The sequence below is a fragment of the Salvelinus fontinalis genome, unplaced genomic scaffold, assembly GCF_029448725.1.
Source record: "Salvelinus fontinalis isolate EN_2023a unplaced genomic scaffold, ASM2944872v1 scaffold_1017, whole genome shotgun sequence".
Lineage (NCBI taxonomy): Eukaryota > Metazoa > Chordata > Actinopteri > Salmoniformes > Salmonidae > Salvelinus > Salvelinus fontinalis.
In genome coordinates, this window is record NW_026601226.1 from 3,392 (window position 1) to 30,902 (window position 27,511).

At 48.4% G+C, this 27,511-nt stretch overlaps 3 protein-coding genes across 4 annotated transcripts in view; 2 read left to right on the forward strand and 1 right to left on the reverse strand.

The window, feature by feature from the left end:
- Window positions 1-3,222: 3,222 nt before the first annotated feature.
- LOC129848151 (putative ubiquitin carboxyl-terminal hydrolase 50) lies at window positions 3,223-12,146 on the forward strand. The gene is made up of 7 exons (XM_055915625.1): window positions 3,223-3,242; window positions 4,835-5,074; window positions 5,297-5,498; window positions 7,355-7,582; window positions 8,426-8,568; window positions 10,943-11,075; window positions 11,473-12,146. The coding sequence occupies exons 1-7, from the start codon at window positions 3,223-3,225 to the stop codon at window positions 11,659-11,661; spliced, it is 1,155 nt and encodes a 384-aa protein (XP_055771600.1). The 3' UTR covers window positions 11,662-12,146.
- LOC129848150 (uncharacterized) lies at window positions 12,048-14,546 on the forward strand (the record flags this gene model as incomplete). Its single annotated transcript, XM_055915624.1, has 1 exon — window positions 12,048-14,546. A coding segment is annotated over one exon (2,499 nt), but the record flags the coding sequence as incomplete, so codon positions are not given.
- Window positions 14,547-20,813: 6,267 nt separating this feature from the next.
- LOC129848152 (ubiquitin carboxyl-terminal hydrolase 8-like) overlaps window positions 20,814-27,511 on the reverse strand; it is a 41,980-nt gene continuing 35,282 nt past the window's right edge. For both annotated transcript variants that reach the window (XM_055915627.1, XM_055915626.1), the window contains one exon: window positions 20,814-25,769. In XM_055915627.1, coding sequence (XP_055771602.1) covers window positions 25,611-25,769 — 159 coding nt within the window. In that variant the 3' untranslated portion in view covers window positions 20,814-25,610. The remainder of the gene's footprint in view (window positions 25,770-27,511) is intronic.

Sequence of the window (27,511 nt, forward strand, 5' to 3'; positions counted from 1 at the left end):
TATAGACATAATATGACATTTGAAATGTCTTCATTCTTTTGGAACTTGTGAGAGTGTAATATTTACTGTTCACTTTTTATTGTTTATTTCATGTTTGTTTATCCATTTCACTTGCTTTGGAAATGTTAACATATGTTTCCCATGCCAATAAAGCCCCTTGAATTGAAAAATTGAGAGAGAGAGAGACAGAGAGAACAACATAATGTATATAACTCAGGGGTCACACACACACACACACATCATAGCATGTTCCCACACTCTGAACAAGCTCGGCATGCTCCTCTCTACATGTTCTGTTGTTGCTACAGCACGTACTTTACGTATCTGTTAGAAGATGAATTGTCACCAGGGTATAAACTACACTAGAGCCATAATGTAATCACATAAAGAAAAACAGTTTCGTCAAAAATGTTCCACTCTCTCATGGAACTTCCTGTCTCGATGGAATGCTATGCAGTCCCCTGTGTGTCTGCGTGGAAACACATTACTGAGCCAGAAAATATACTTTGATTAGTTCTGTATTCTGACTAGCTGTCATTCATGTTGAATGATGGTCTTCTAAACTGGAGCTGTGTTCCCCAAGCCATTCCTTAGGGCAGCGTTTCCCAAAATCCATCCAGGCAAGCTGATCCTAGATCTATGGTAGAGCAGGCAAGCTGATCCTAGATCTATGGTAGAGCAGGCAAGCTGATCCTAGATCTATGGTAGAGCAGGCAAGCTGATCCTAGATCTGTGGTAGAGCAGGCAAGCTGATCCTAGATCTGTGGTAGAGCAGGCAAGCTGATCCTAGATCTATGGTAGAGCAGGCAAGCTGATCCTAGATCTATGGTAGAGCAGACAAGCTGATCCTAGATCTGTGGTAGAGCAGGAAAGCTGATCCTAGATCTGTGGTAGAGCTGGCAAGCTGATCCTAGATATGTGGTAGAGCAGGCAAGCTGATCATAGATCTGTGGTAGAGCAGACAAGCTGATTCTAGATCTGTGGTAGAGCAGGCAAGCTGATCCTAGATCTGTGGTAGAGCAGGCAAGCTGATCCTAGATCTGTGGTAGATTAATGATTCATTGCTGTGGACATGTCTGCAGGCTCTGGCATGATACAGTCATGGAAAACTAACCACTATTGAAAAGAAATTAAAGATCAGAACAGATAGGTGGCCAATCAGTTCCATCTGTTCCTTTCCTCATGTTCCATACTCGCACCAAACCAGAGCAGCAGGCCTATATACCAATCATATGGCTTATACACAACTGTAGTCCCTCCAACTGTGGTACTTTGGCAGAACCAGCGGCATTTCCGAGGACAAACTGTGTAGGTGTGTTCCATGGCTGCATTTAGACCAGTCACATGTCATTAAGGCCTCCTCCTACGTGAGATAGGCTAGATGACGGAAATTATCGTCCGTTTATTTTGTCCCAGTCTGTCACTGTGTGGGTACCATGCAGAACAGAACAAACTGAATCACTTCAGAATCATTAGACCGTAGCCTATCACCGCCTGGTACGGCAACTGCACCGCCTGCAACCGCCAGGCTCTCCAGAGGGTGGTGCGGTCTGCCCAACGTATTACCGGGGGCAAACTACCCATCCTCCAGGACACCTACAGCACCTGATGTCACAGGAAGGCCAAAAAGATCATCAAGGACATCAACCACCTGAGCCACTGCCTGTTCTCACCCCGCTATCATCCAGAAGGCGAGGTCAGTACAGGTGCATCAAAGCTGGGACAGAGAGACTGAAAAACAGCTTTTATCTCAAGGTCATCAAGATGTTAAACAGCCATCACTAGCGCAGAGGCTGCTGTTGCCTATAGGCATAGACTAGCAATCACTGGCCACTTTAAGGAATGGAACACTAGTCACTTTAATAATGTTTACATATCTGGCATTACTCATCTTATATGTATATACTGGATTCTATACTATTCTACTGCATCTTAGTCACTTTAATAATGTTTACATATCTGGCATTACTCATCTCATATGTATATACTGTATTCTATACTATTCTACTGTATCTTTGTCCGTTCCACTTTGACATCGCTCGTCCATATGTATATAGTCTTAATTGATTCCTACTTAGATGTGTGTGTATTGGGTATATGTTGTGTAATTTGTTAGATATTACTGCACTGTCGGAACTAGAAGCACAAGCATTTCGCTACACCCGCAATAAAATCTGCTAATCACGTGTACGTGACCAATAACATTTGATTATTGTTTGATTTGATTTGATATCAAAAGCCTAGCATGGGCCCTTTCCTGGGTTCTAGCCTGGCTTCTAGCGTGAGTTCTAGTCTTGGTTCTAGCCTGGGTTCTAGCGTGGGTTCTAGCCTGTGTGCCAGACTGATCCTCCGTCTAAAAAACATTACGTGGCCGTATTGGCTTGTTTGGCGAAACAGGGAAAAAGTGAATGTCTCTGTAGCACCACAGCTAGTCAATAGCCTGAGGGTTAGAGAGAGAGAGGAAGCACACATTGTATCTGTAGCCTCTACTTAGGAGCTGAGTGAGGCTAACAGCTCTCTATGCATTAACATATTCTACTCTGCCTGGTGTGGATAACTGGGCATGGTCTGGGTCCCAAATGGCGCCCTGTGCTCTAAGTAGTGCCCTTTGGGTCCTGGTAGTGCAGTACACAGACAATTTGGGACCATGAAAACTGCATTGGGTTTATGTAACAGAGCAGAGCTGGCTGTGCTGGAGGCTTGTGGGTAATTGCGACGTCCCTGGCTGCCGTGCCAGAGAGAACACTGTGTGGGTGATTGTTGTCACGACGACTTGCCTGCTGTTGCTGGATATAAAATAGCCATGGTGCTCCTCCCTCCTCAGCACCAGATATTGTTAGCCTGTTTCTGTCTGCCTCTCCTTTTGAACGATGTCCTGCTTTGCTGTACTTTCATCAGTTATGTCAGCAATGTTGCCAAAGCAGATAGCAGACAGACAATTAGATTCAACAGCAATCAATTAATAGTTGATTTATCTAATTGATCAGAAAACCCATCAAATACAAGAAAATAACACCGTTGGTTTTGAGTTAGAGATTAGATTTATATGATGTCATATAGAGTATAGAACCTGGACAACCCAACAGTGGCCTTGGAGGCCTTAGATTACTATGATGTCATATATAGAACCTGGACAAACCAACAGAGGCCTTAGATTACTATGATGTCATAAAGGTCAGTCGTGTATCAGAGGGAAGTCTTCTCTACAAGCCATGAAGCTACATGGATGATTCCAATGGGAGGTGAGTTCACTTCAGAACTGACTGCTTTAATAAACTGTTTTAAACTAAATAGCTTTGACTATCCAGACAGACAAGGTGTTAGCCTATTCACCTTCTCAGTAAAATGCCTGGGAATGACAAGTGTGCTTTTGTTAGTGTATCCAGTACACAGCAGTTTGAAGATGTACAGCATGATCATGATTAAACATGAAAGACACAAGAGACCGTGCTTGATGTCAGTGTTGATGGGTTGCTAAGACACTGTCTTCTAGCTGAGTTCTCTCTCAAACACACACACACACACACACACACACACACACACACACACACACACACACACACACACACACACACACACACACACACACACACACACACACACACACACACACACACACACACACACGAGTATCTGTCTGAATTGAGAGTAGTTCAGAACACTGTCTCAGACTCCCAGCAGTGGGAGAAAGAGGCACAGAGCAGAGAGGCACAGTTAAGACAGTTGAGATGAGTCCCAGGTCCCAGTCAGTCAGACAGTCAGTCAGTCAGGTCCCTATCAGTCAGTCAGTCAGTCAGTCAGTCAGGTCCCTATCAGTCAGTCAGTCAGTCAGGTCCCAGTCAGTCAGTCAGTCAGTCAGGTCCCTATCAGTCAGTCAGTCAGTCAGTCAGTCAGGTCCCTATCAGTCAGTCAGTCAGTCAGGTCCCAGTCAGTCAGTCAGTCAGTCAGTCAGTCAGGTCCCTATCAGTCAGTCAGGTCCCAGTCAGTCAGTCAGTCAGGTCCCTATCAGTCAGTCAGTCAGTCAGGTCCCAGTCAGTCAGGTCCCTCTCAGTCAGTCAGTCAGTCAGGTCCCAGTCAGTCAGTCAGTCAGTCAGTCAGGTCCCAGTCAGTCAGTCAGTCAGTCAGGTCCCTATCAGTCAGTCAGTCAGTCAGGTCCCTCTCAGTCAGTCAGTCAGTCAGTCAGGTCCCTCTCAGTCAGTCAGTCAGTCAGTCAGTCAGGTCCCAGTCAGTCAGTCAGTCAGTCAGTCAGGTCCCTATCAGTCAGTCAGTCAGTCAGTCAGGTCCCAGTCAGTCAGGTCCCAGTCAGTCAGTCTGTCTGAGGGTTCGTCTGTCTGTTTGAAGGTGTCTCTGAGACATGCATGTGTTAGTGTGAGTCTGTGTGAGTGGACAGTGTTGACTGCGCCTAGTCGACATGGTTAGATAATTCCTCAAGCCTAAGATTGAGACCCAAATGACACCCTATTCCTTATTTAGTGCACTAATTACGATCAGAGGCCCTGGTCAAAAGTAGTGCACTAAACAGGGAATAGGGTGCTATTTGGGACTCAGCCTAAGAGAATGAAGAACCCATTGTCCAAGAGACCATCCATTTTGTCCTCAGCCTGTCTGGTTCTGCTGTCTCTGGCATGACAACACCTTAAGGAGCACAACCAGACAGGCATGTATCTACTCAATCTCCCAAAACTGGAAGTGAAAAGAGGCTAAATACATTTAAAGGAGCACCACAAGCCCTGAACTTCACCACCCAGGTTTTTCAGCACACAGCCTTGACACCTGCCTGCTACAGCACTGACCTTTCACCTCTTTCTCTCTGTCTCTTCTCATTGGTTACCAGTGCAGCCAATCCCAGCGGTGTTCATGGTCAGGTGATGCCCATGGAGGAGTGGGACTGTAGCTCAGGATGTGGGGGGAGGGGGGAGCAGGGGAAGAGAGAGGACAGGCGGCTGGCGGGGGTGTGTGGTCTGGTTAACAGTGGTAACTCCTGCTACATGAACGCTGTGCTGCAGTGTCTCTTCTCCACTGTGCCGTTGGTGGAACACCTCCTCAGCTCACACAAACGCTCCCAGCTGGCCAAGTAAGACCCTGTCTGTCTGTCTGTCTTAGATTTTGTATAGTACTTTTTAACCAGGTGCTCCAAGCACTTTACATTAGATGGGGGGAAACTTATATCCTCCAATGCCTCTCCTCCTCCTCCCTCCCATGCCACTATTCTCCCTCTTCCTCCTCCCCTCTCCTCCTCCTCCCTCCCATGCCACTATTCTCCCTCCTCCTCCTCTTCCCCCTCCTCCTCCTCCAGGCGTAACAGTCCTGTAGCGGGGGTGTTTGTGCACCTCCTCCAGGAGGTGTGGCAGGGTCAGGGGGGTACCAGCTTCACCTCCCCAGAGAAGGTGAGGGCCTTGGTCTCCTCCCTGCACCCCCAGTTCAACAACCAATCACAGCAGGACGCCCAGGAGCTACTCCTCCTCCTGCTCAACGCCCTGCATGACGACCTCAAGAATGTACACACACACACACACACACACACACACAATCCTGCCACCACACGACTCCTTCCACACGGCTCCATCCACACGACTCCATCCACACGACTCCTTCCACACGACTCCTTCCACACGACTCCATCCACACGACTCCTTCCACACGACTCCTTCCACACGACTCCATCCACACGACTCCATCCACACGACTCCATCCACACGACTCCATCCACACGGCTCCATCCACACGGCTCCATCCACACGGCTCCATCCACACGGCTCCATCCACACGGCTCCATCCACACGGCTCCATCCACACGACTCCATCCACACGACTCCATCCACACGACTCCTTCCACACGACTCCTTCCACACGACTCCTTCCACACGACTCCTTCCACACGACTCCTTCCACACGACTCCTTCCACACGACTCCATCCACACGACTCCATCCACACGACTCCATCCACACGACTCCTTCCACACGACTCCTTCCACACGGCTCCTTCCACACGGTCAAAGGCTCTGCCTCATTGTCTTTCTTGACTCCCTGCTCCTCAAAACCTATTGGATAGGGGATAAGTGTCTAGGGGATAAGTGTCAGGGGATAAGTGTCCAGGGGATAAGTGTCCAGGGGATAGGGGATAAGTGTCAGGGGATAAGTGTCTAGGGGATAAGTGTCAGGGGATACGTGTCAGGGGATACGTGTCCAGGGGATACGTGTCCAGGGGATAGGGGATAAGTGTCAGGGGATAAGTGTCCAGGGGATAAGTGTCCAGGGGATAGTGGATAAGTGTCAGGGGATACGTGTCAGGGGATAGGGGATAAGTGTCAGGGGGTAAGTGTCTAGGGGATGAGGGTCTAGGGGATAGGTCTCTAGGGGATAAGTGTCTAGTGGATAGGGGATACGTATCTAGGGGATAAGTGTCTAGGCGATGGTGGATAAGTGCCTAGGAGATGAGGGCTAGGGGCTGATTTGCTATTCAGACAGTGTGTTTCTCCTTTGTGTGTGTGTCTCTGTTTGTGTGTACATGTGTGTGTACGTGTGTGTGTACGTGTGCGTGTGCGTGTGTGTGTACAGTACCAGTCAAAAGTTTGAACATACCTACTAATTCAAGGGTTTTTCTTTATTTTTACTATTTTCTACATTGTAGAATAATAGTGAAGACATCAAAACTATGAAATAACACATATGGAATCATGTAGTAACCAAAAAAGTATTTTATATTTTATATTCTTCAAAGTAGCCATCCTTTGCCTTTATGACAGCTTTGTACACTCTTGGCATTCTCTCAACCAGTTTCATAAGGAATGCTTTTCCAACAGTCTTGAAGGAGTTCCCACATATGCAGAGCACTTGTTGGCTGCTTTTCTTTCACTCTGCAGTCCAACTCATCCCAAACCATCTCAATTGGATTGAGGTCGGGGGATTGTAGAGGCCAGGTCATCTGATGCAGCACTCCATCACTCTCTTTCTTGGTCAAATAGCCCTTAAACAGCCTGGAGGTCCTGTTGAAAAACAAATGATCCCACTAAGCGCAAACCAGATGGGATGGCGTATCGCTGCAGAATCCTGTGGTAGCCATGCTGGTTAAGTGTGCCTTGAATAAATCACAGACAGCATCACCAGCAAAGTGCTCTGCATATGTGGGAACTCCTTCAAGACTGTTGGAAAAGCATTCCTTATGAAACTGGTTGAGAGAATGCCAAGAGTGTACAAAGCTGTCATAAAGGCAAAGGATGGCTACTTTGAAGAATATAAAATATAAAATACTTTTTTGGTTACTACATGATTCCATATGTGTTATTTCATAGTTTTGATGTCTTCACTGTTATTCTACAATGTGTGTGTGCATGTATGATTCCCTTGCTACAGAAGGGGGAGAGGCGTCAGACACGTTCTTCCCAGCGGTTGTGTCTGGGCAGGAAGTCGCTCAGCTCGGCGCCAGCAGCGGGGGATTCTACGGTGGTGACACGTCTCTTCGAGGGACAACTCAGCTACCAGATGCTGTGTCTGCGCTGCGACGGACACTCTCACAGCAACCAGGTCTTCACCATCCTGTCTCTGCCAATACCACTTGACTCATACAAGTGCTCCCTACAGGTACAACTAACCACAATCAGACTAACCACATACAGACTAACCACATACAGACTAACCATAATCAGACTAAACACATACAGACTAAACACATACAGACTAACCACATACAGACTAACCACATTCAGACTAAACACATACAGACTAAACACATACAAACATACAGACTAATCACATACAGACTAAACACATACAGACTAACCACATACAGACTAAACACATACAGACTAAACACATACAGACTAACCACATACAGACTAAACACATACAGACTAAACACATACAAACATACAGACTAAACACATACAGACTAAACACATACAGACTAAACACATACAGACTAAACACATACAAACATACAGACTAATCACATACAGACTAAACACATACAAACATACAGACTAAACACATACAGACTAAACACATACAGACTAAACACATAGAAACATACAGACTAAACACATACAGACTAAACACATACAGACTAAACACATACAGACTAAACACATACAGACTAAACACATACAAACATACAGACTAATCACATACAGACTAAACACATACAGACTAACCACATACAGACTAACCACATACAGACTAAACACACAGACATACAGACCAAACAGACACAGCCATACAGACTAAACACACAGACATACAGACTAAACACATACAGACTAACCACATACAGACTAAACACATACAGACTAAACACATACAGACTAACCACATACAGACTAACCACATACAGACATACAGACTAAACACATACAGACTAAACACATACAGACTAAACACATAGAGACTAGCCAGCAACCACACGTCTCTCTTCTCCCCCTCCTGTAGGACTGCCTGTCGCTGTTCTTCCAGCAGAGTACGTTGACGTGTGGAGATCAGAAGTTGTGTCCAGAGTGTGGAGTGAAGAGAGACACAGCTGTCCTCACCAGCATGACCAAACCACCTGAGATACTGGTGCTGCACCTCAAACGGTGGGTAGCTGCCAACCCATCTCTCCCCACGCTAGATGGCCGTGCTAGAGTACAGAACTATTGGTGCTAATGTGAAAGAACGTCACGCTGCTCGCTTAGTGGGAAAGAGGGATACCTAGTCAGTTGTACAACTGAATGCATTCAACTGAAATGTGTCTTCCGCATTTAACCCAACCCCTCTGAATCAGAGAGGTGCGGGGGGCTGCCATAATCAACATCCACGTCTTCGGCGCCCGAGGACCTGCCTGGCTGAGGAGCAGAACGACAGATTTTTACCTTGTAACCTCGGGGACTCGATCCAGCAACCTTTCGGTTACTGGCCCAACGCTCTAACCTCTAGGCTACCTTTCGGTTACTGGCCCAACGCTCTAACCTCTAGGCTACCTTTCGGTTACTGGCCCAACGCTCTAACCACTAGGCTACCTTTCGGTTACTGGCCCAACGCTCTAACCACTAGGCTACCTTTCGGTTACTGGCCCAACGCTCTAACCTCTAGGCTACCTTTCGTTTACTGGCCCAACGCTCTAACCTCTAGGCTACCTTTCGGTTACTGGCCCAACGCTCTAACCACTAGGCTTCCTTTCGGTTACTGGCCCAACGCTCTAACCACTAGGCTACCTTTCGGTTACTGGCCCAACGCTCTAACCTCTAGGCTACCTTTCGGTTACTGGCCCAACGCTCTAGCCACTAGGCTACCTGCTGGCTACTGGCCCAATGCTCTAACCTCTAGGCTACCTTTCGGTTACTGGCCCAACGCTCTAACCACTAGGCTACCTTTCGGTTACTGGCCCAACGCTCTAACCTCTAGGCTACCTTTCGGTTACTGGCCCAACGCTCTAACCACTAGGCTACCTTTCGGTTACTGTCCCAACGCTTTAACCACTAGGCTACCTTTCGGTTACTGGCCCAACGCTCTAACCACTAGGCTACCTTTCGGTTACTGGCCCAACGCTTTAACCATTAGGCTACCTTTCGGTTACTGGGCCAACGCTCTAACCACTAGGCTACCTGCCGCCCCCACAGTACAGCTTCCTCCTTATTCGGCTCATAGCGAGGCTCCAACCCAAGCATTCTGCCTTGCTATCAGCACACGTGACCTCCCTTCTGGAGCGTCTTACCATTCTTTCCCATGTGAAAAGCTAACTTATCGCTGGCGCAAGTGGGGACACTTCAGTCTGAGGGGTAGCTTTCACATATCCCCATGTTTTAACCACATTAACATGTAACCCTAACTAGAGGTCCCTGTAACCCTAACTAGAGGTCCCTGTAACCCTAACTAGAGGTCCATGTAACCCCTAACTAGAGGTCCCTGTAACCCCTAACTAGAGGTCCCTGTAACCCCTAACTAGAGGTCAATGTAACCCTAACTAGAGGTCCATGTAACCCCTAACTAGAGGTCCATGTAACCCCTAACTAGAGGTCCATGTAACCCCTAACTAGAGGTCCATGTAACCCCTAACTAGAGGTCCATGTAACCCCTAACTAGAGGTCCATGTAACCCCTAACTAGAGGTCCATGTAACCATAACTAGAGGTCCATGTAACCCCTAACTAGAGGTCCATGTAACCCCTAACTAGAGGTCAATGTAGCCCTAACTAGAGGTCCATGTAACCCCTAACTAGAGGTCCATGTAACCCCTAACTAGAGGTCCATGTAACCCCTAACTAGAGGTTCCTGTAACCCCTAACTAGAGGTCCATGTAACCCCTAACTAGAGGTCCATGTAACCCCTAACTAGAGGTCCATGTAACCCCTAACTAGAGGTCCCTGTAACCCTAACTAGAGGTCCATGTTACCCCTAACTAGAGGTCCCTGTAACCCCTAACTAGAGGTCCATGTAACCCCTAACTAGAGGTCCATGTAACCCCTAACTAGAGGTCCCTGTAACCCCTAACTAGAGGTCCCTGTAACCCCTAACTAGAGGTCAATGTAACCCAACTAGAGGTCCATGTAACCCCTAACTAGAGGTCCATCTAACCCCTAACTAGAGGTCCATGTAACACTAACTAGAGGTCCATGTAACCCCTAACTAGAGGTCCATGTAACCCCTAACTAGAGGTCCATGTAACCCCTAACTAGAGGTCCATGTAACCCTAACTAGAGGTCCATGTAACCCCTAACTAGAGGTCCATGTAACCCCTAACTAGAGGTCCATGTAACAGCTAACTAGAGGTCCATGTAACCCCTAACTAGAGGTCCATGTAACCCCTAACTAGAGGTCAATGTAACCCCTAACTAGAGGTCAATGTAACACTGACTAGAGGTCCCTGGCAGTAATAATGTAACATTAGAAATCAGTTCCATCTCTGCTGCTGCTGTCATGCATCTCAATGAGACAAACCGGTAGAAATAACACAACCTGTGTGACATTACAGTTTTGGTTGCCATGGAAGTGAGAAGAGGAAGTTGAGGACCAACGTGTTGTTCTCATTGGACAGTTTAGACCTAACCCCCTTCCTGTCCAGCCCCTCAGCCAATCACACTAGCTACTCTCTCTACGCAGTGGTGGTGAGTTTCTACACGCACACACACACACACACACACACACACACACACACACACACACACACACACACACACACACACACACACACACACACACACACACCACTGAGGGGAGGACAGCTCATTATAATGACTGGAACAGAGATGGAACGGCATCAAATTCATGGGAATGTGAATTTGATACCATTCCACCAATTTCAATCCAGCCATTACCACAATCCTGTCCTCCCCAGTTAATGAGCCACCAGCCTCCTGTGATACACCCACCCACACAGAAAGACACACATGCACCTACACATGTGAACACATATACACACACCTGATGCTCCTGTCTGGAAAAACAGCCAGCCAACCATGAACACATGAATCCATCGGTGTGTGTCTTCACCCCCCCGTCCAGAACCACACAGGAGACCTGGACATGGGTCACTACACGGCCCTGTGCCACAGTCCCCTGTCCAGCAGCTGGCACCACTTTGACGACACGGCCGTGAGCGAGGTCGTGGACTTCTTGGTGCAGTCTCCTAATGCCTACATCCTGCTGTACAGCCGTCAGCCCTTCCACAGACCCAACATCCCCAGGATCTGACCCACCACAGACCCACCATACCCCGGATCTGACCCACCACAGGCCAAAAACATACCCAGTCCCAGGATCCAACTAGGACCCGTGCTCTCTTAGCCACTACTAATTCCACGACTTACCACGGCTTTAGGCCCAGAATATCCTCTAACTGGGACCCACCACCGGTCCAACTTACCACAACTTTAGGCCCAGAATATCCTCTAACTGGGACCCACCACAGGCACAATTTACCACGGCTTTAGCCCCATCATATCCTCTAACTGGGACCCACCACAGGCCCAACTTACCCATCATGCCCCATATCTGACACACCACAGGCCCAACTTACCCATCATGCCCCATATCTGACACACCACAGAACCAACTTACCCATCATGCCCCATATCTGACACACCACAGGCCAAAAACATACCGTGGCTCTGATCAAGACGCAGACTGGTAGAGCCCAGAGCCCACGAAGTGCCAACCCAGCCCCTAGTCTAGCCCAGAGCCCACGAAGTGCCAACCCAGCCCCTAGTCTAGCCCAGAGCCCACGAAGTGCCAACCCAGCCCCTAGTCTAGCCCAGAGCCCACGAAGTGCCAACCCAGCCCCTAGTCTAGCCCAGAGCCCACGAAGTGCCAACCCAGCCCCTAGTCTAGCCCAGAGCCCACGAAGTGCCAACCCAGCCCCTAGTCTAGCCCAGAGCCCACGAAGTGCCAACCCAGCCCCTAGTCTAGCCCAGAGCCCACGAAGTGCCAACCCAGCCCCTAGTCTAGCCCAGAGCCCACGAAGTGCCAACCCAGCCCCTAGTCTAGCCCAGAGCCCACGAAGTGCCAACCCAGCCCCTAGTCTAGCCCAGAGCCCACGAAGTGCCAACCCAGCCCCTAGTCTAGCCCAGAGCCCACGAAGTGCCAACCCAGCCCCTAGTCTAGCCCAGAGCCCACGAAGTGCCAACCCAGCCCCTAGTCTAGCCCAGAGCCCACGAAGTGCCAACCCAGCCCCTAGTCTAGCCCAGAGCCCACGAAGTGCCAACCCAGCCCCTAGTCTAGCCCAGAGCCCACGAAGTGCCAACCCAGCCCCTAGTCTAGCCCAGAGCCCACGAAGTGCCAACCCAGACCCTAGTCTAGCCCAGAGCCCACGAAGTGCCAACCCAGCCCCTAGTCTAGCCCAGAGCCCACGAAGTGCCAACCCAGACCCTAGTCTAGCCCAGAGCCCACGAAGTGCCAACCCAGCCCCTAGTCTAGCCCAGAGCCCACGAAGTGCCAACCCAGACCCTAGTCTAGCCCAGAGCCCACGAAGTGCCAACCCAGCCCCTAGTCTAGCCCAGAGCCCACGAAGTGCCAACCCAGCCCCTAGTCTAGCCCAGAGCCCACGAAGTGCCAACCCAGCCCCTAGTCTAGCCCAGAGCCCACGAAGTGCCAACCCAGCCCCTAGTCTAGCCCAGAGCCCACGAAGTGCCAACCCAGCCCCTAGTCTAGCCCAGAGCCCACGAAGTGCCAACCCAGCCCCTAGTCTAGCCCAGAGCCCACGAAGTGCCAACCCAGCCCCTAGTCTAGCCCAGAGCCCACGAAGTGCCAACCCAGCCCCTAGTCTAGCCCAGAGCCCACGAAGTGCCAACCCAGCCCCTAGTCTAGCCCAGAGCCCACGAAGTGCCAACCCAGCCCCTAGTCTAGCCCACAGCCCACGAAGTGCCAACCCAGCCCCTAGTCTAGCCCAGAGCCCACGAAGTGCCAACCCAGCCCCTAGTCTAGCCCAGAGCCCACGAAGTGCCAACCCAGCCCCTAGTCTAGCCCAGAGCCCACGAAGTGCCAACCCAGCCCCTAGTCTAGCCCAGAGCCCACGAAGTGCCAACCCAGCCCCTAGTCTAGCCCAGAGCCCACGAAGTGCCAACCCAGCCCCTAGTCTAGCCCAGAGCCCACGAAGTGCCAACCCAGCCCCTAGTCTAGCCCAGAGCCCACGAAGTGCCAACCCAGCCCCTAGTCTAGCCCAGAGCCCACGAAGTGCCAACCCAGCCCCTAGTCTAGCCCAGAGCCCACGAAGTGCCAACCCAGCCCCTAGTCTAGCCCAGAGCCCACGAAGTGCCAACCCAGCCCCTAGTCTAGCCCAGAGCCCACGAAGTGCCAACCCAGACCCTAGTCTAGCCCAGAGCCCACGAAGTGCCAACCCAGACCCTAGTCTAGCCCAGAGCCCACGAAGTGCCAACCCAGCCCCTAGTCTAGCCCAGAGCCCACAAAGTGCCAACCCAGCCCCTAGTCTAGCCCAGAGCCCACGAAGTGCCAACCCAGCCCCTAGTCTAGCCCAGAGCCCACGAAGTGCCAACCCAGCCCCTAGTCTAGCCCAGAGCCCACGAAGTGCCAACCCAGCCCCTAGTCTAGCCCAGAGCCCACGAAGTGCCAACCCAGCCCCTAGTCTAGCCCAGAGCCCACGAAGTGCCAACCCAGCCCCTAGTCTAGCCCAGAGCCCACGAAGTGCCAACCCAGCCCCTAGTCTAGCCCAGAGCCCACGAAGTGCCAACCCAGCCCCTAGTCTAGCCCAGAGCCCACGAAGTGCCAACCCAGCCCCTAGTCTAGCCCAGAGCCCACGAAGTGCCAACCCAGCCCCTAGTCTAGCCCAGAGCCCACGAAGTGCCAACCCAGCCCCTAGTCTAGCCCAGAGCCCACGAAGTGCCAACCCAGCCCCTAGTCTAGCCCAGAGCCCACGAAGTGCCAACCCAGCCCCTAGTCTAGCCCAGAGCCCACGAAGTGCCAACCCAGCCCCTAGTCTAGCCCAGAGCCCACGAAGTGCCAACCCAGCCCCTAGTCTAGCCCAGAGCCCACGAAGTGCCAACCCAGCCCCTAGTCTAGCCCAGAGCCCACGAAGTGCCAACCCAGCCCCTAGTCTAGTCCAGACCCTGTTCATGCAGATCTGAGGGAATTGGATAGGTGATGGCTCCATTTCTCTGTCCAACGGGCTTAGTGACGCTTCCTCCCACCTAATTAGGCTGGCTTGGGGCGAAGGGCTCAGGGTGAAGGGCTTGGGGCGAAGGGCTTGGGGTGAAGGGCTTGGGGTGAAGGGCTTGGGGTGAAGGGGCTCGGGGCGAAGGGCTCGGGGTGAAGGGCTCGGGGCGAAGGGCTTGGGGCGAAGGGCTTGGGGTGAAAGGCTTGGGGCGAAGGGCTTGGGGTGAAGGGCTCAGGGCGAAGGGCTTGGGGTTGGGTCCAGGACTTGACTACAGACCAACCTACAGAAGGAATTGGGTGAACTATCAGAAACCCCTCTGGAGTGTGCGGGCCACAGAGAGAAAACGGATTCTGGGTGTTTTTTTGTCATTCTTCAATAAAACATGAATGAACGCAAGGCAACATGAATGAAATGTGAATGAAAGCAGGTTACCATGGATACCCAGAGACACCAAATGGAACTGTTCAGACGATGTAACGTTACAGAACGTCCTGATAGAAATGTATCACGTAGAACAGAAGTGATTGTCTTTCAGACAGGATAGGGAATCGTACCAGATCTATTCATTCTATTTCTACATGCAACAGTCACAGAGCGTTTCCCGTCCCTGAATACACCCCAGGTAAACTACACCTAGGAAGATACTACTGTGATCCACTGTAGCTCAGTTGATAAGAGCATGGTTCTTGCAACGGCCAGGACAGTGGGTTCAAATCCCATTCTGACCCATTCTTAACAATGTGTATGCACGCATGACTGTTAGTCACTTAGGATAAAAGTGTCTGCTTAATGGCAAACGTATATTTACTAGGACCCAGACGGCACCAATATAATAGATCTAGTGCCATCTAGTGGCAGAAAGGTATAATGACAGGCAGCACCAGGTTTTCTGCTTTATTTGGAGGATTTTAATAAATAGCTACATTTTTATATGTTTGAGGTTAATACAAGTGTTATTGGAAACGTCATAGAAATGAACTAAAATGAGAAAATCAATCAACACACAACACAAGAAAATAAGAAATACATTAGAATGATTACATGGCAGGAAATGCTTTTCAGAGACATTTTAAGTTTAAGTTGTATTTTTGTCACTTTTAAGATGTCTATTAATCTCCCCCTAGAGGGCTAATAGGCCAGTATTCATTAAGTGTCTCAGAGTGCTGATCAAAGATCAGTTTTGCCTTTTGGATAATAATGAATAAGATTATTTGGAGAGGGGTGACCTGATCCAGGATCAGCACTCCTACTACAAGACAGGCCCTGAAGTGTGATTTGTGCTTCCTCCAGACAATCTGTGAGGACGTTGATGTTGCTCCTAACCGCTGGTCTAGGTGCAGATCTATCTACGTTCCCTTTATGGTAACAGTTAGGATTTGGGATAGTTACCTGATCCTAGATCTGTGGTAAGAAGCAACTTCTACCTACCTTGAGTGATCTATCTTTAGAATGCATCCCAACTGGCACCCTAGGGTTCCAATAGTCACCCAAAGGGCTCCATTCAAAAGTAGTGCACCATGTAGGGAATAAGGTGCCAAGGCCCTGGTCAAACGTAGTGCACTAAGTAGGGACTAGGGTGCCAAAGCCCTGGTCAAAAGTAGTGCACTATGTAGGGAATAGGGTGCCAAGGCACTGGTCAAAAGTAGTGCACTAAGTAGGAAATAGGGTGCCATTTGGGTTTTAACCTTAGAAATCATTTGGCTCCAATGTTCACGGTGATGCTGTAACAATCTTGGGAGTGTTGTGATGTAACAATCTTGGGACTGTTGTGATGTAACAATCTTGGGACTGTTGTGTTGTAACAATCTTGGGACTGTTGTGATGTAACAATCTTGGGACTGTAGTGATGTAACAATCTTGGGACTGTTGTGTTGTAACAATCTTGGGACTGTTGTGTTGTAACAATCTTGGGACTGTTGTGATGTAACAATCTTGGGACTGTAGTGATGTAACAATCTTGGGACTGTAGTGATGTAACAATCTTGGGACTGTAGTGATGTAACAATCTTGGGACTGTTGTGATGTAACAATCTTGGGACTGTAGTGATGTAACAATCTTGGGACTGTTGTGTTGTAACAATCTTGGGACTGTTGTGATGTAACAATCTTGGGACTGTTGTGTTGTAACAATCTTGGGACTGTAGTGATGTAACAATCTTGGGATTGATGTTTATTTAACCTTTATTTAACTAGGCAAGTCAGTTAAGAACACATTCTTATTTTCAATGACGGCCTAGGAACAGTGGGTTAACTGCCTTGTTCAGGGGGCAGAACGACAGATTTTTACCTTGTCAGCTCGGGGATTCGATCTTGCAACCTTTCGGTTACTAGTCCAACGCTCTAACCACGAGACTACCTGCTGGTTACTAGTCCAACGCTCTAACCACTAGACTACCTGCTGGTTACTAGTCCAACGCTCTAACCACTGGGCTACCTGCTGGTTACTAGTCCAACGCTCTAACCACTAGGCTACCTGCTGGTTACTAGTCCAACGCTCTAACCACTAGACTACCTGCTGGTTACTAGTCCAACGCTCTAACCACTGGGCTACCTGCTGGTTACTAGTCCAACGCTCTAACCACTAGGCTACCTGCCGGTTACTAGTCCAACGCTCTTACCACTAGGCTACCTGCTGGTTACTAGTCCAACGCTCTAACCACTGGGCTACCTGCTGGTTACTAGTCCAACGCTCTAACCACTAGACTACCTGCTGGTTACTAGTCCAACGCTCTAACCACTAGGCTACCTGCTGGTTACTAGTCCAACGCTCTAACCACTAGGCTACCTGCTGGTTACTAGTCCAACGCTCTAACCACTAGGCTACCTGCTGGTTACTAGTCCAACGCTCTAACCACTAGACTACCTGCTGGTTACTAGTCCAACGCTCTAACCACTAGACTACCTGCTGGTTACTAGTCCAACGCTCTAACCACTAAGCTACCTGCTGGTTACTAGTCCAATGCTCTAACCACTAGACTACCTGCTGGTTACTAGTCCAACGCTCTAACCACTAGGCTACCTGCTGGTTACTAGTCCAACGCTATAACCACTGGGCTACCTGCTGGTTACTAGTCCAACGCTCTAACCACTAGGCTACCTGCTGGTTACTAGTCCAACGCTCTAACCACTAGGCTACCTGCTGGTTACTAGTCCAACGCTCTAACCACTGGCCTACTTGCCGCCCCGTTATGATGTTGCAACATAATCTTGGGACTGTTATGTCACCCCCTCCCTTCTCAACCTCCCCCAGCCAGCCCCCTTCCCTCCCTCCACATACTGAATGATGTGTTTAAACCTAGACCCCCAGACAGCCCCCTTCCCTCCCTCCACATACTGAATGATGTGTTTAAACCTAGACCCCCAGCCAGCCCCCCTCCCTCCCTCCACATACTGAATGTTGTGCTTAAACCTAGACCCCCAGACAGCCCCCTTCCTTCCCTCCACATACTGAATGATGTGTTTAAACCTAGACCCCCAGACAGCCCCCTTCCCTCCCTCCACATACTGAATGTTGTGTTTAAACCTAGACCCCCAGACAGCCCCCCTCCCTCCACATACTGAATGTTGTGCTTAAACCTAGACCCCCAGACAGCCCCCCTCCCTCCCTCCACATACTGAATGTTGTGTTTAAACCTAGACCCCCAGACAGCCCCCTTCCCTCCACATACTGAATGTTGTGTTTAAACCTAGACCCCCAGACAGCCCCCTTCCTTCCCTCCACATACTGAATGATGTGTTTAAACCTAGACCCCCAGACAGCCCCCTTCCTTCCCTCCACATACTGAATAATGTGTTTAAACCTAGACCCCCAGACAGCCCCCTTCCCTCCCTCCACATACTGAATGATGTGTTTAAACCTAGACCCCCAGCCAGCCCCCCTCCCTCCCTCCACATACTGAATGTTGTGTTTAAACCTAGACCCCCAGCCAGCCCCCCTCCCTCCCTCCACATACTGAATGTTGTGTTTAAACCTAGACCCCCAGCCAGCCCCCTTCCCTCCCTCCACATACTGAATGATGTGTTTAAACCTAGACCCCCAGACAGCCCCCTCCCTCCACATACTGAATGATGTGTTTAAACCTAGACCCCCAGACAGCCCCCTTCCCTCCCTCCACATACTGAATGATGTGTTTAAACCTAGACCCCCAGACAGCCCCCTTCCCTCCCTCCACATACTGAATGATGTGTTTAAACCTAGACCCCCAGCCAGCCCCCTTCCCTCCCTCCACATACTGAATGATGTGTTTAAACCTAGACCCCCAGCCAGCCCCCTTCCCTCCCTCCACATACTGAATGATGTGTTTAAACCCAGACCCCCAGACAGCCCCCTTCATTCCCTCCACATACTGAATGATGTGTTTAAACCTAGACCCCCAGACAGCCCCCGTCCCTCCCTCCACATACTGAATGATGTGTTTAAACCTAGATCCCCAGACAGCCCCCCTCCCTCCACATACTGAATGATGTGTTTAAACCTAGACCCCCAGACAGCCCCCTTCATTCCCTCCACATACTGAATGATGTGTTTAAACCTAGACCCCCAGACAGCCCCCTTCATTCCCTCCACATACTGAATGATGTGTTTAAACCTAGACCCCCAGCCAGCCCCCTTCCCTCCCTCCACATACTGAATGATGTGTTTAAACCTAGACCCCCAGACAGCCCCCCTCCCTCCCTCCACATACTGAATGATGTGTTTAAACCTAGACCCCCAGACAGCCCCCTCCCTCCACATACTGAATGATGTGTTTAAACCTAGACCCCCAGACAGCCCCCTTCCCTCCCTCCACATACTGAATGTTGTGTTTAAACCTAGACCCCCAGACAGCCCCCTTCATTCCCTCCACATACTGAATGATGTGTTTAAACCCAGACCCCCAGACAGCCCCCCTCCCTCCCTCCACATACTGAATGATGTGTTTAAACCTAGACCCCCAGACAGCCCCCTTCCCTCCCTCCACATACTGAATGATGTGTTTAAACCTAGACCCCCAGCCAGCCCCCTTCCCTCCCTCCACATACTGAATGATGTGTTTAAACCTAGACCCCCAGACAGCCCCCCTCCCTCCCTCCACATACTGAATGATGTGTTTAAACCTAGACCCCCAGACAGCCCCCTCCCTCCACATACTGAATGATGTGTTTAAACCTAGACCCCCAGACAGCCCCCTTCCCTCCCTCCACATACTGAATGTTGTGTTTAAACCTAGACCCCCAGCCAGCCCCCCTCCCTCCCTCCACATACTGAATGATGTGTTTAAACCTAGACCCCCAGACAGCCCCCTTCCCTCCCTCCACATACTGAATGTTGTGTTTAAACCTAGACCCCCAGCCAGCCCCCTTCCCTCCACATACTGAATGATGTGTTTAAACCTAGACCCCCAGCCAGCCCCCTTCCCTCCACATACTGAATGATGTGTTTAAACCTAGACCCCCAGACAGCCCCCCTCCCTCCACATACTGAATGATGTGTTTAAACCCAGACCCCCAGACAGCCCCCTTCATTCCCTCCACATACTGAATGATGTGTTTAAACCCAGACCCCCAGACAGCCCCCTTCATTCCCTCCACATACTGAATGATGTGTTTAAACCCAGACCCCCAGACAGCCCCCTTCATTCCCTCCACATACTGAATGATGTGTTTAAACCTAGACCCCCAGACAGCCCCCTTCATTCCCTCCACATACTGAATGATGTGTTTAAACCCAGACCCCCAGACAGCCCCCCTCCCTCCACATACTGAATGATGTGTTTAAACCTAGACCCCCAGACAGCCCCCTTCCCTCCACATACTGAATGTTGTGTTTAAACCTAGACCCCCAGACAGCCCCCTTCCCCCCCTCCACATACTGAATAATGTGTTTAAACCCAGACCCCCAGACAGCCCCCTTCCCTCCACATACTGAATGTTGTGTTTAAACCTAAACCCCCAGCCAGCCCCCCTCCCTCCCTCCCTCCACATACTGAATGTTGTTTAAACCTAGACCCCCAGCCAGCCCCCCTCCCTCCCTCCACATACTGAATGATGTGCTTAAACCTAGACCCCCAGCCAGCCCAACACATTGAGAAAAACAGTCTAATTCAGCTCGAGACATGTTTTAAAAATGTCAAAATCATAAGCGTACATCCCCACTTGAAGATAAGTGCTTATTCCAGGACCAAGTTGGAAGAAAGGACAACAGAAGATCAACATATCACAAATAATCAGCTGACGTTGTCAAAACAAACAGATGAGGTCGTTTTTTCATTTTTACCTTTATTTAACTGATACGGCTTAACCTATACATGTATAGATTATAGAGCTCCTTAACATTGGTATTGAAGGTAAAGTAACGTATTGATTATAGATCTTAACATTGGTATTGAAGGTAAAGTCACGTATTGATTATAGATCTTAACATTGGTATTATCGGTAAAGTCATGTATAGATTATAGATCTTAACATTGGTATTGAAGGTAAAGTCATGTATAGATTATAGATCTTAACATTGGTATTATCGGTAAAGTCATGTATAGATTATAGATCTTAACATTGGTATTGAAGGTAAAGTCATGTATAGATTATAGATCTTAACATTGGTATTGAAGGTAAAGTCACGTATTGATTATAGATCTTAACATTGGTATTATCGGTAAAGTCATGTATAGATTATAGATCTTAACATTGGTATTATCGGTAAAGTCATGTATAGATTATAGATCTTAACATTGGTATTGAAGGTAAAGTCATGTATAGATTATAGATCTTAACATTGGTATTATCGGTAAAGTCATGTATAGAATATAGATCTTAACATTGGAATTGAAAGTATTTTAGATGAAAACAGTTTTTTTTATTAGCAAGGGAGTGCAGTAGACTAGTGTACACTGAAGAGGTTATTTTCCAGGGTAGTAAAATTACACTGATAGATGACATTATTGATTAGGCCTAATGATTTATGTCTCAGTATCAGGCTCAACCATTTTCAAATCGGTCACAAAAGGCTACGTGTGCACCCCATTCCCTTAATAGTGCACTACCCTATGGGCCCTGGTCAAAAGTAGGGCACTATTTAGGGAATAGGGTTCTGGTCAAAAGTAGGGCACTATATAGGGAATAGGGCCCTGGTCAAAAGTAGGGCACTATATAGGGAATAGGGCCCTGGTCAAAAGTAGGGCACTATTTAGGGAATAGGGTGCCATTTGCTACAAATCAAAAGTCAGTTGGTCGATTTGAATAAACGAATGTGTTCTATACAAACACTGCAAGTGCATTGTGCTGTTGGGTTTCATAGAATGCAGCCAGGATAAAACAAGCAAGAACTCCCTAAACAACGCAAAGAGTTCATCTGAAGACCGGTGCCAAAAAGCAGTGCACTGTGAAGGGAAGTGTTTTTAAACCTCTCCTCTTTAGGGCACACCAAAAACATCTCAACACCTCACCAGGAGAAAGCTGAGTCTCAAATGATTCCCTATTCCCTATAAAAAAGCGCACTTCTTTTAACCCAGGGCCCTGTCAAAAGGTGTGCTCTTTATTAGGGGATAGGGTGCTATTTGGGATACAAGCCTAAGTATGTAGTTTAGAATACTCCTTTATCAAATAGTTAGTCATCAATCATGCCAGCTGCTTCTCTCAAAAGGAGAAAATGTTCATGTACGTCACCATGTTCATGTACAATGTGTTTAGTGTTTCATGTGCAACATCAGTAGAAAGCTGTTCATATTACTGTATGTACAGATAAGTCCCTCTACCTAACTAAACGTCCATATACAGTGCATTTGGAAAGTACTCAGACCCCTTTCCTTTTCCCACATTGTCACAGTACAGCCTTATTCTAAAATGTATTAAATTAAAACAGCAATCTACTCACAATACACTATTAGAACAAAGCAAAAACAGGTTTAGACATTTTGGCAAATGTATTACAAATAAAAAAACAGAAATACTTTATTTAGGTGACCAAGAACCCGATGGTCACTCTGACAGAGCTCCAGAGTTCCTCTGTGGAGATGGGAGAACCTTCCAGAAGGACAGCCATCTCTGTAGCACACCACCAATCAGGCCTTTATGGTAGAGTGGGCAGACGGAAGACACTCCTCAGTAAAAGACAACATGACAGCCTGCTTGTTTCTCATCAGACCATGAGAAACAAGATTCTCTGGCCTGAATGCCAAGTGTCACGTCTGGAGGAAACCTGGCACCATCCCTATGGTGAAGCATGGTGGTGGCAGCATCATGCTGTGGGGATGTTTTTCAGTGGCAGGGGCTGTGAGACTAGTCAGGATCGAGGCAAAGATAAACGGAGCAAAGTACAGAGAGATCCTTAATGAAAACCTGTTCCAGAGCATTCAGGACCTCAGAATGGGGAAAAGGTTCACCTTCCAACAGGACAACGACCCTAAGTACACCGCGAAGACAACGCAGTAGTGGCTTCGGGACAAGTCTCTAAATGTCCTTGAGTGGCACAGCCAGAGCCCGGACTTGAACCTGATTGAACATCTCTGGAGAGATCTGAAAAAAGCTGTGAGCCGACGCTCCCCATCCAACCTGACAGAGTTTGAGAGGTTCTGCAGAGAAGAATGGGAGAAACTCCCCAAATACAGGTGTGCCAAGCTTGTAGCGTCATACCCAAGAAGACTTGATGCTGTAATCGCTGCCAAAGATGCTTCAACAAAGTACTGAGTAAAGGGTCTGAATACTTATGTAAATGTGATAGTTTTTTTTATTTTGAAATTTTAATTTTTAAATTAGCAAACATTCATAAAAACCTGTTTTTGCTTTGTCATTATGGGGTATTGTGATGTCATTATGGGGTATTGTGTGTAGATTAATGAGGAAAAAAACAAACAATTGAATACATTTGCTGTAACGTAATAAAATGTGGAAAAAGTCAAGGGGTCTGAAAACTTTCCAAAGGCACTGTACGTCCTAACTAAACGTCCCTGTACGTCACTCGTCCTAACTAAACGTCCCTGTACGTCACTCGTCCTAACTAAACGTCCCTGTACGTCACTCGTCCTAACTAAACGTCCCTGTACGTCACTCGTCCTAACTAAACGTCCCTGTACGTCACTCGTCCTAACTAAACGTCCCTGTACGTCACTCGTCCTAACTAAACGTCCCTGTACGTCACTCGTCCTAACTAAACGTCCCTGTACGTCACTCGTCCTAACTAAACGTCCCTGTACGTCACTCGTCCTAACTAAACGTCCCTGTACGTCACTCGTCCTAACTAAACGTCCCTGTACGTCACTCGTCCTAAACGTCCCTGTACGTCACTCGTCCTAACTAAACGTCCCTGTACGTCACTCGTCCTAACTAAACGTCCCTGTACGTCACTCGTCCTAACTAAACGTCCCTGTACGTCACTCGTCCTAACTAAACGTCCCTGTACGTCACTCGTCCTAACTAAACGTCCCTGTACGTCACTCGTCCTAACTAAACGTCCCTGTACGTCACTCGTCCTAAACGTCCCTGTACGTCACTCGTCCTAACTAAACGTCCCTGTACGTCACTCGTCCTAACTAAACGTCCCTGTACGTCACTCGTCCTAACTAAACGTCCCTGTACGTCACTCGTCCTAACTAAACGTCCCTGTACGTCACTCGTCCTAACTAAACGTCACTATACGTCACACTAAACGTCCCTGTACGTCACTCTTCACTAGAAGATTCACAGTACATGGAAGCTTAAATAAGGTCTGTGTATACCAGCAGAAGTCTGTCCACTCCACACAGACTCAACTGAAACCCAGAACTAGCAGAATTACAACATTGCTGTGTTAAGAACAGGGTTTTAAGCTGCGGTGATTAGAACAGGGAACCCTCTCCCTGCTCTCTGGTTTAATAAGAATAGATGTTGTGTTAAGAACAGGGTTTAAGCTGCGGTGATTAGGACAGGGAACCCTCTCCCTGCTCTCTGGTTTAATATGAATAGATGTTGTGTTTTAACAGCTGTTGAGTCCTCTATGAGTTGAAGTATTGGAGTGCCTGAGTCGCTCCCTTTCCTGCACACACCCAGTCACTAACCCGCCCAGTCACTAACCCGCCCAGTCACTAACCCGCCCAGTCACTAACCCGCCCAGTCACTAACCCGCCCAGTCACTAACCCGCCCAGTCACTAACCCACCCAGTCACTAACCCACCCTTCCACCACACACTAGAGTATGTCCCTCTCTCTCCACATCCACATTTCAACCTCTGTCAGTTCAGTCTACCAAAACCACCAAACCTTGTCAGTTCAGTCTACCAAAACCACCAAACCTTGCCAGTTCAGTTATCCAAAACCTACAAACCTTGCGTGGACATACTAGTGAATTTTTGCTTAGACCATGATTTTCCTCCTTAAAAATAAATCCGGCTCCCAATGGTATTGAAAACATCACCGTGGAGATCACGCCACCACCCCGGACAAGCAGTGGACGGTAAATGACTGCTATTTGACAACACCACGAGAGTCATCGCCTTTTACAATGTATGAATAACAAAGTTACAATATAATCCTCCTACTTTGTTAATTGAAAAGTACATGGATGTGTGTTAAATGGAGAAGAAAAAACACGAAACTTGATCATATATGCGAAAACCGTCATTTGTTATGATGCCACTTGCCTAGTCAAGGAAGCATCATGCAAAAAATATATTGAGGAAACTCCACTTAGACCATGGGTAACAAATTAAAACAATCAGTTGGAAGCAAATTTACCTCATGAACAAATGTGATTGGATGGTGGCTCTAAGTTATCTGATAGGTTGATATGTTATCGGATATAAATCATCTGCTTAGCTGGCCTTCCTCAGCGTGGTGGCTAATTAGCATCGTGGCTAATTTGGCCAGGTTGGCCTGAGAGAAAAAGCTAGCAGCTATTTTAGACTAATGGTTTAAACCACAAGTATGACCCCTGGCAGTTCAGTTCAGTTCACAAAAACATCGCCAGTTCAGTTCCTTTCTCCCACCAGCAGAGGAAGCGGAGTCAAAGCAGCCTGCATGTTAGCTAGCCTTTATGTAGCCTTTATGTAGCCTCATAGCTCGTAGCAGTGTTGCAGCTCTGCCCTCACAGGGAGGAGAAGAAGAAGATGTACGCTGCGGAGGACTTGACGGTGGAGGTGGAGATTTCGGACACCTCGTGGTCGTCAAACTTGTACCAGCGCTGTTTCATGGCGTTCTTACAGTAGGCTGTGTAGTGACCCCCGTCCAGACCGCCATAATGGTTCTGTTACAGGAGGGGAGGAGGGTTAACGGCCTGTTCATTTACACACACACACACACACACACACACACACACACACACACACACACACACACACACACACACACACACACACACACAGTACCAGTCAAAAGTCCTACAATGTAGAAAATAGTACAAATAAAGAAAAATCCTTGAATGAGTAGGAGTGTGAAAAAACTTTTGACCGGTACTGTATCTACACACATACATACACACATACATACAAAACAGATATCACACAACATTGAGATAATAAATCTGATAACTCCTTCAGACCTGGTGAAGTACATGTTCAATTCTTTCAGAGCTTGGAGTTTGGGGACTTTTTCTCCATTGGATCCATTGTAATAAGTCAAGCACTGATTAATTATGTGTCATTAATATACACTACATGACCAAAAGTATGTGGACACCTGCTCATCAAACATCTCATTCTAAAATCCTGGGCATTAATATGGAGTTGGTCCTCGCCCTTTGCTGCTATAACAGCCTCCACTCTTCTAGGAAGGCTTTCCACTAGATGTTGGAACATTGCTGCTATAACAGCCTCCACTCTTCTGGGAAGGCTTTCAACTAGATGTTGGAACATTGCTGCTATAACAGCCTCCACTCTTCTGGGAAGGCTTTCTAATAGATGTTGGAACATTGCTGCGGGGACTTGCTTCCATTCAACCTCAATAGCATTAGTGAGGTCGGACACTGATGTTGGGCGATTAGGTCTGGCTCGCAGTCGGCATTCCAATTCACCCCAAAGGTGTTCGATGAGGTTGAGGTCAGGGCTCTGTGCAGGCCATTCAAGTACTTCCACACAGATCTTGACAAACCATTTCTGTATCCTCGCTGTGTGCAAGGGGGCATTGTCATGCTGAAACAGGAAAGGGCCTTCCCAAACTGTTGCCACAAAGTTGGAAGCACAGAATCATCTAGAATGTCATTGTATGCTGTAGCGTTAAGAGTTCCGTTCACTGTAACTAAGGGCCCGAACCATGAAAAACAGCACCAGACCATTATTCCTCCCCCACCAAACTTTACAGTTGGCACTATGCATTCGGGCAGGTAGTGTTCTCCTGGCATCCGCCAAACCCAGATTCGTTCGTCGGACTGCCAGATGGTGACGCGTGATTCATCACTCCACAGAATGCATTTCCACTGCTCCAGAGTCCAATGGCGGCGAGCTTTACGCCCTCCAGCCTGACGCTTGGCATTGCCCATGGTGATCTTAAGCTTATGTGCGGCTGCTCGGCCATGGAAACCCATTTCATGAATCTACCGACTAACAGTTATTGTGCTGACGTTGCTTCCAGGGGCAGTTTGGAACTTGGTAGTGAGTGTTGCAACCGAGGACAGACGATTTTTACGTTCTACGTGCTTCAGCACTCACCGGTCCCGTTCTGTGAGCTTGTGGCCTCCCACTTCGTGGCTGAGCCGTTGTTGCTCCTAGACGTTTCCACTTCACAATAACAGCACTTGCAGTTGACCGGGAAAGCTCTTGTTGGAAAGGTGGCATCCTATGACGGTGCCACGTTGAAAGTCACTGACCTCTTCAGTAAGGCCATTCTACTGCCAATGTTTGTCTATGGAGCTTGCGTGGCTGTGTACTCAATTTTATACACCTGTCAGCAACGGGTGTGGCTGAAATAGCAGAATCCACCAATTTGAAGGGGTGTCCACATACTTTAGTATATATAGTGCATGTAATTTACCAAAGGCTTTTATCCAAAGCG

What these genes read in the sequence shown, in the direction of transcription:
- LOC129848151 (XM_055915625.1), top strand. Translation starts at nt 3,223, where the DNA reads ATGGATGATTCCAATGGGAG. An exon ending in CTGGTGCTGCACCTCAAACG is followed by an intron (nt 8,569 to 10,942) that starts GTGGGTAGCTGC and finishes GTGACATTACAG; the next exon opens with TTTTGGTTGCCATGGAAGTG. An exon ending in ACTCTCTCTACGCAGTGGTG is followed by an intron (nt 11,076 to 11,472) that starts GTGAGTTTCTAC and finishes CCCCCCGTCCAG; the next exon opens with AACCACACAGGAGACCTGGA.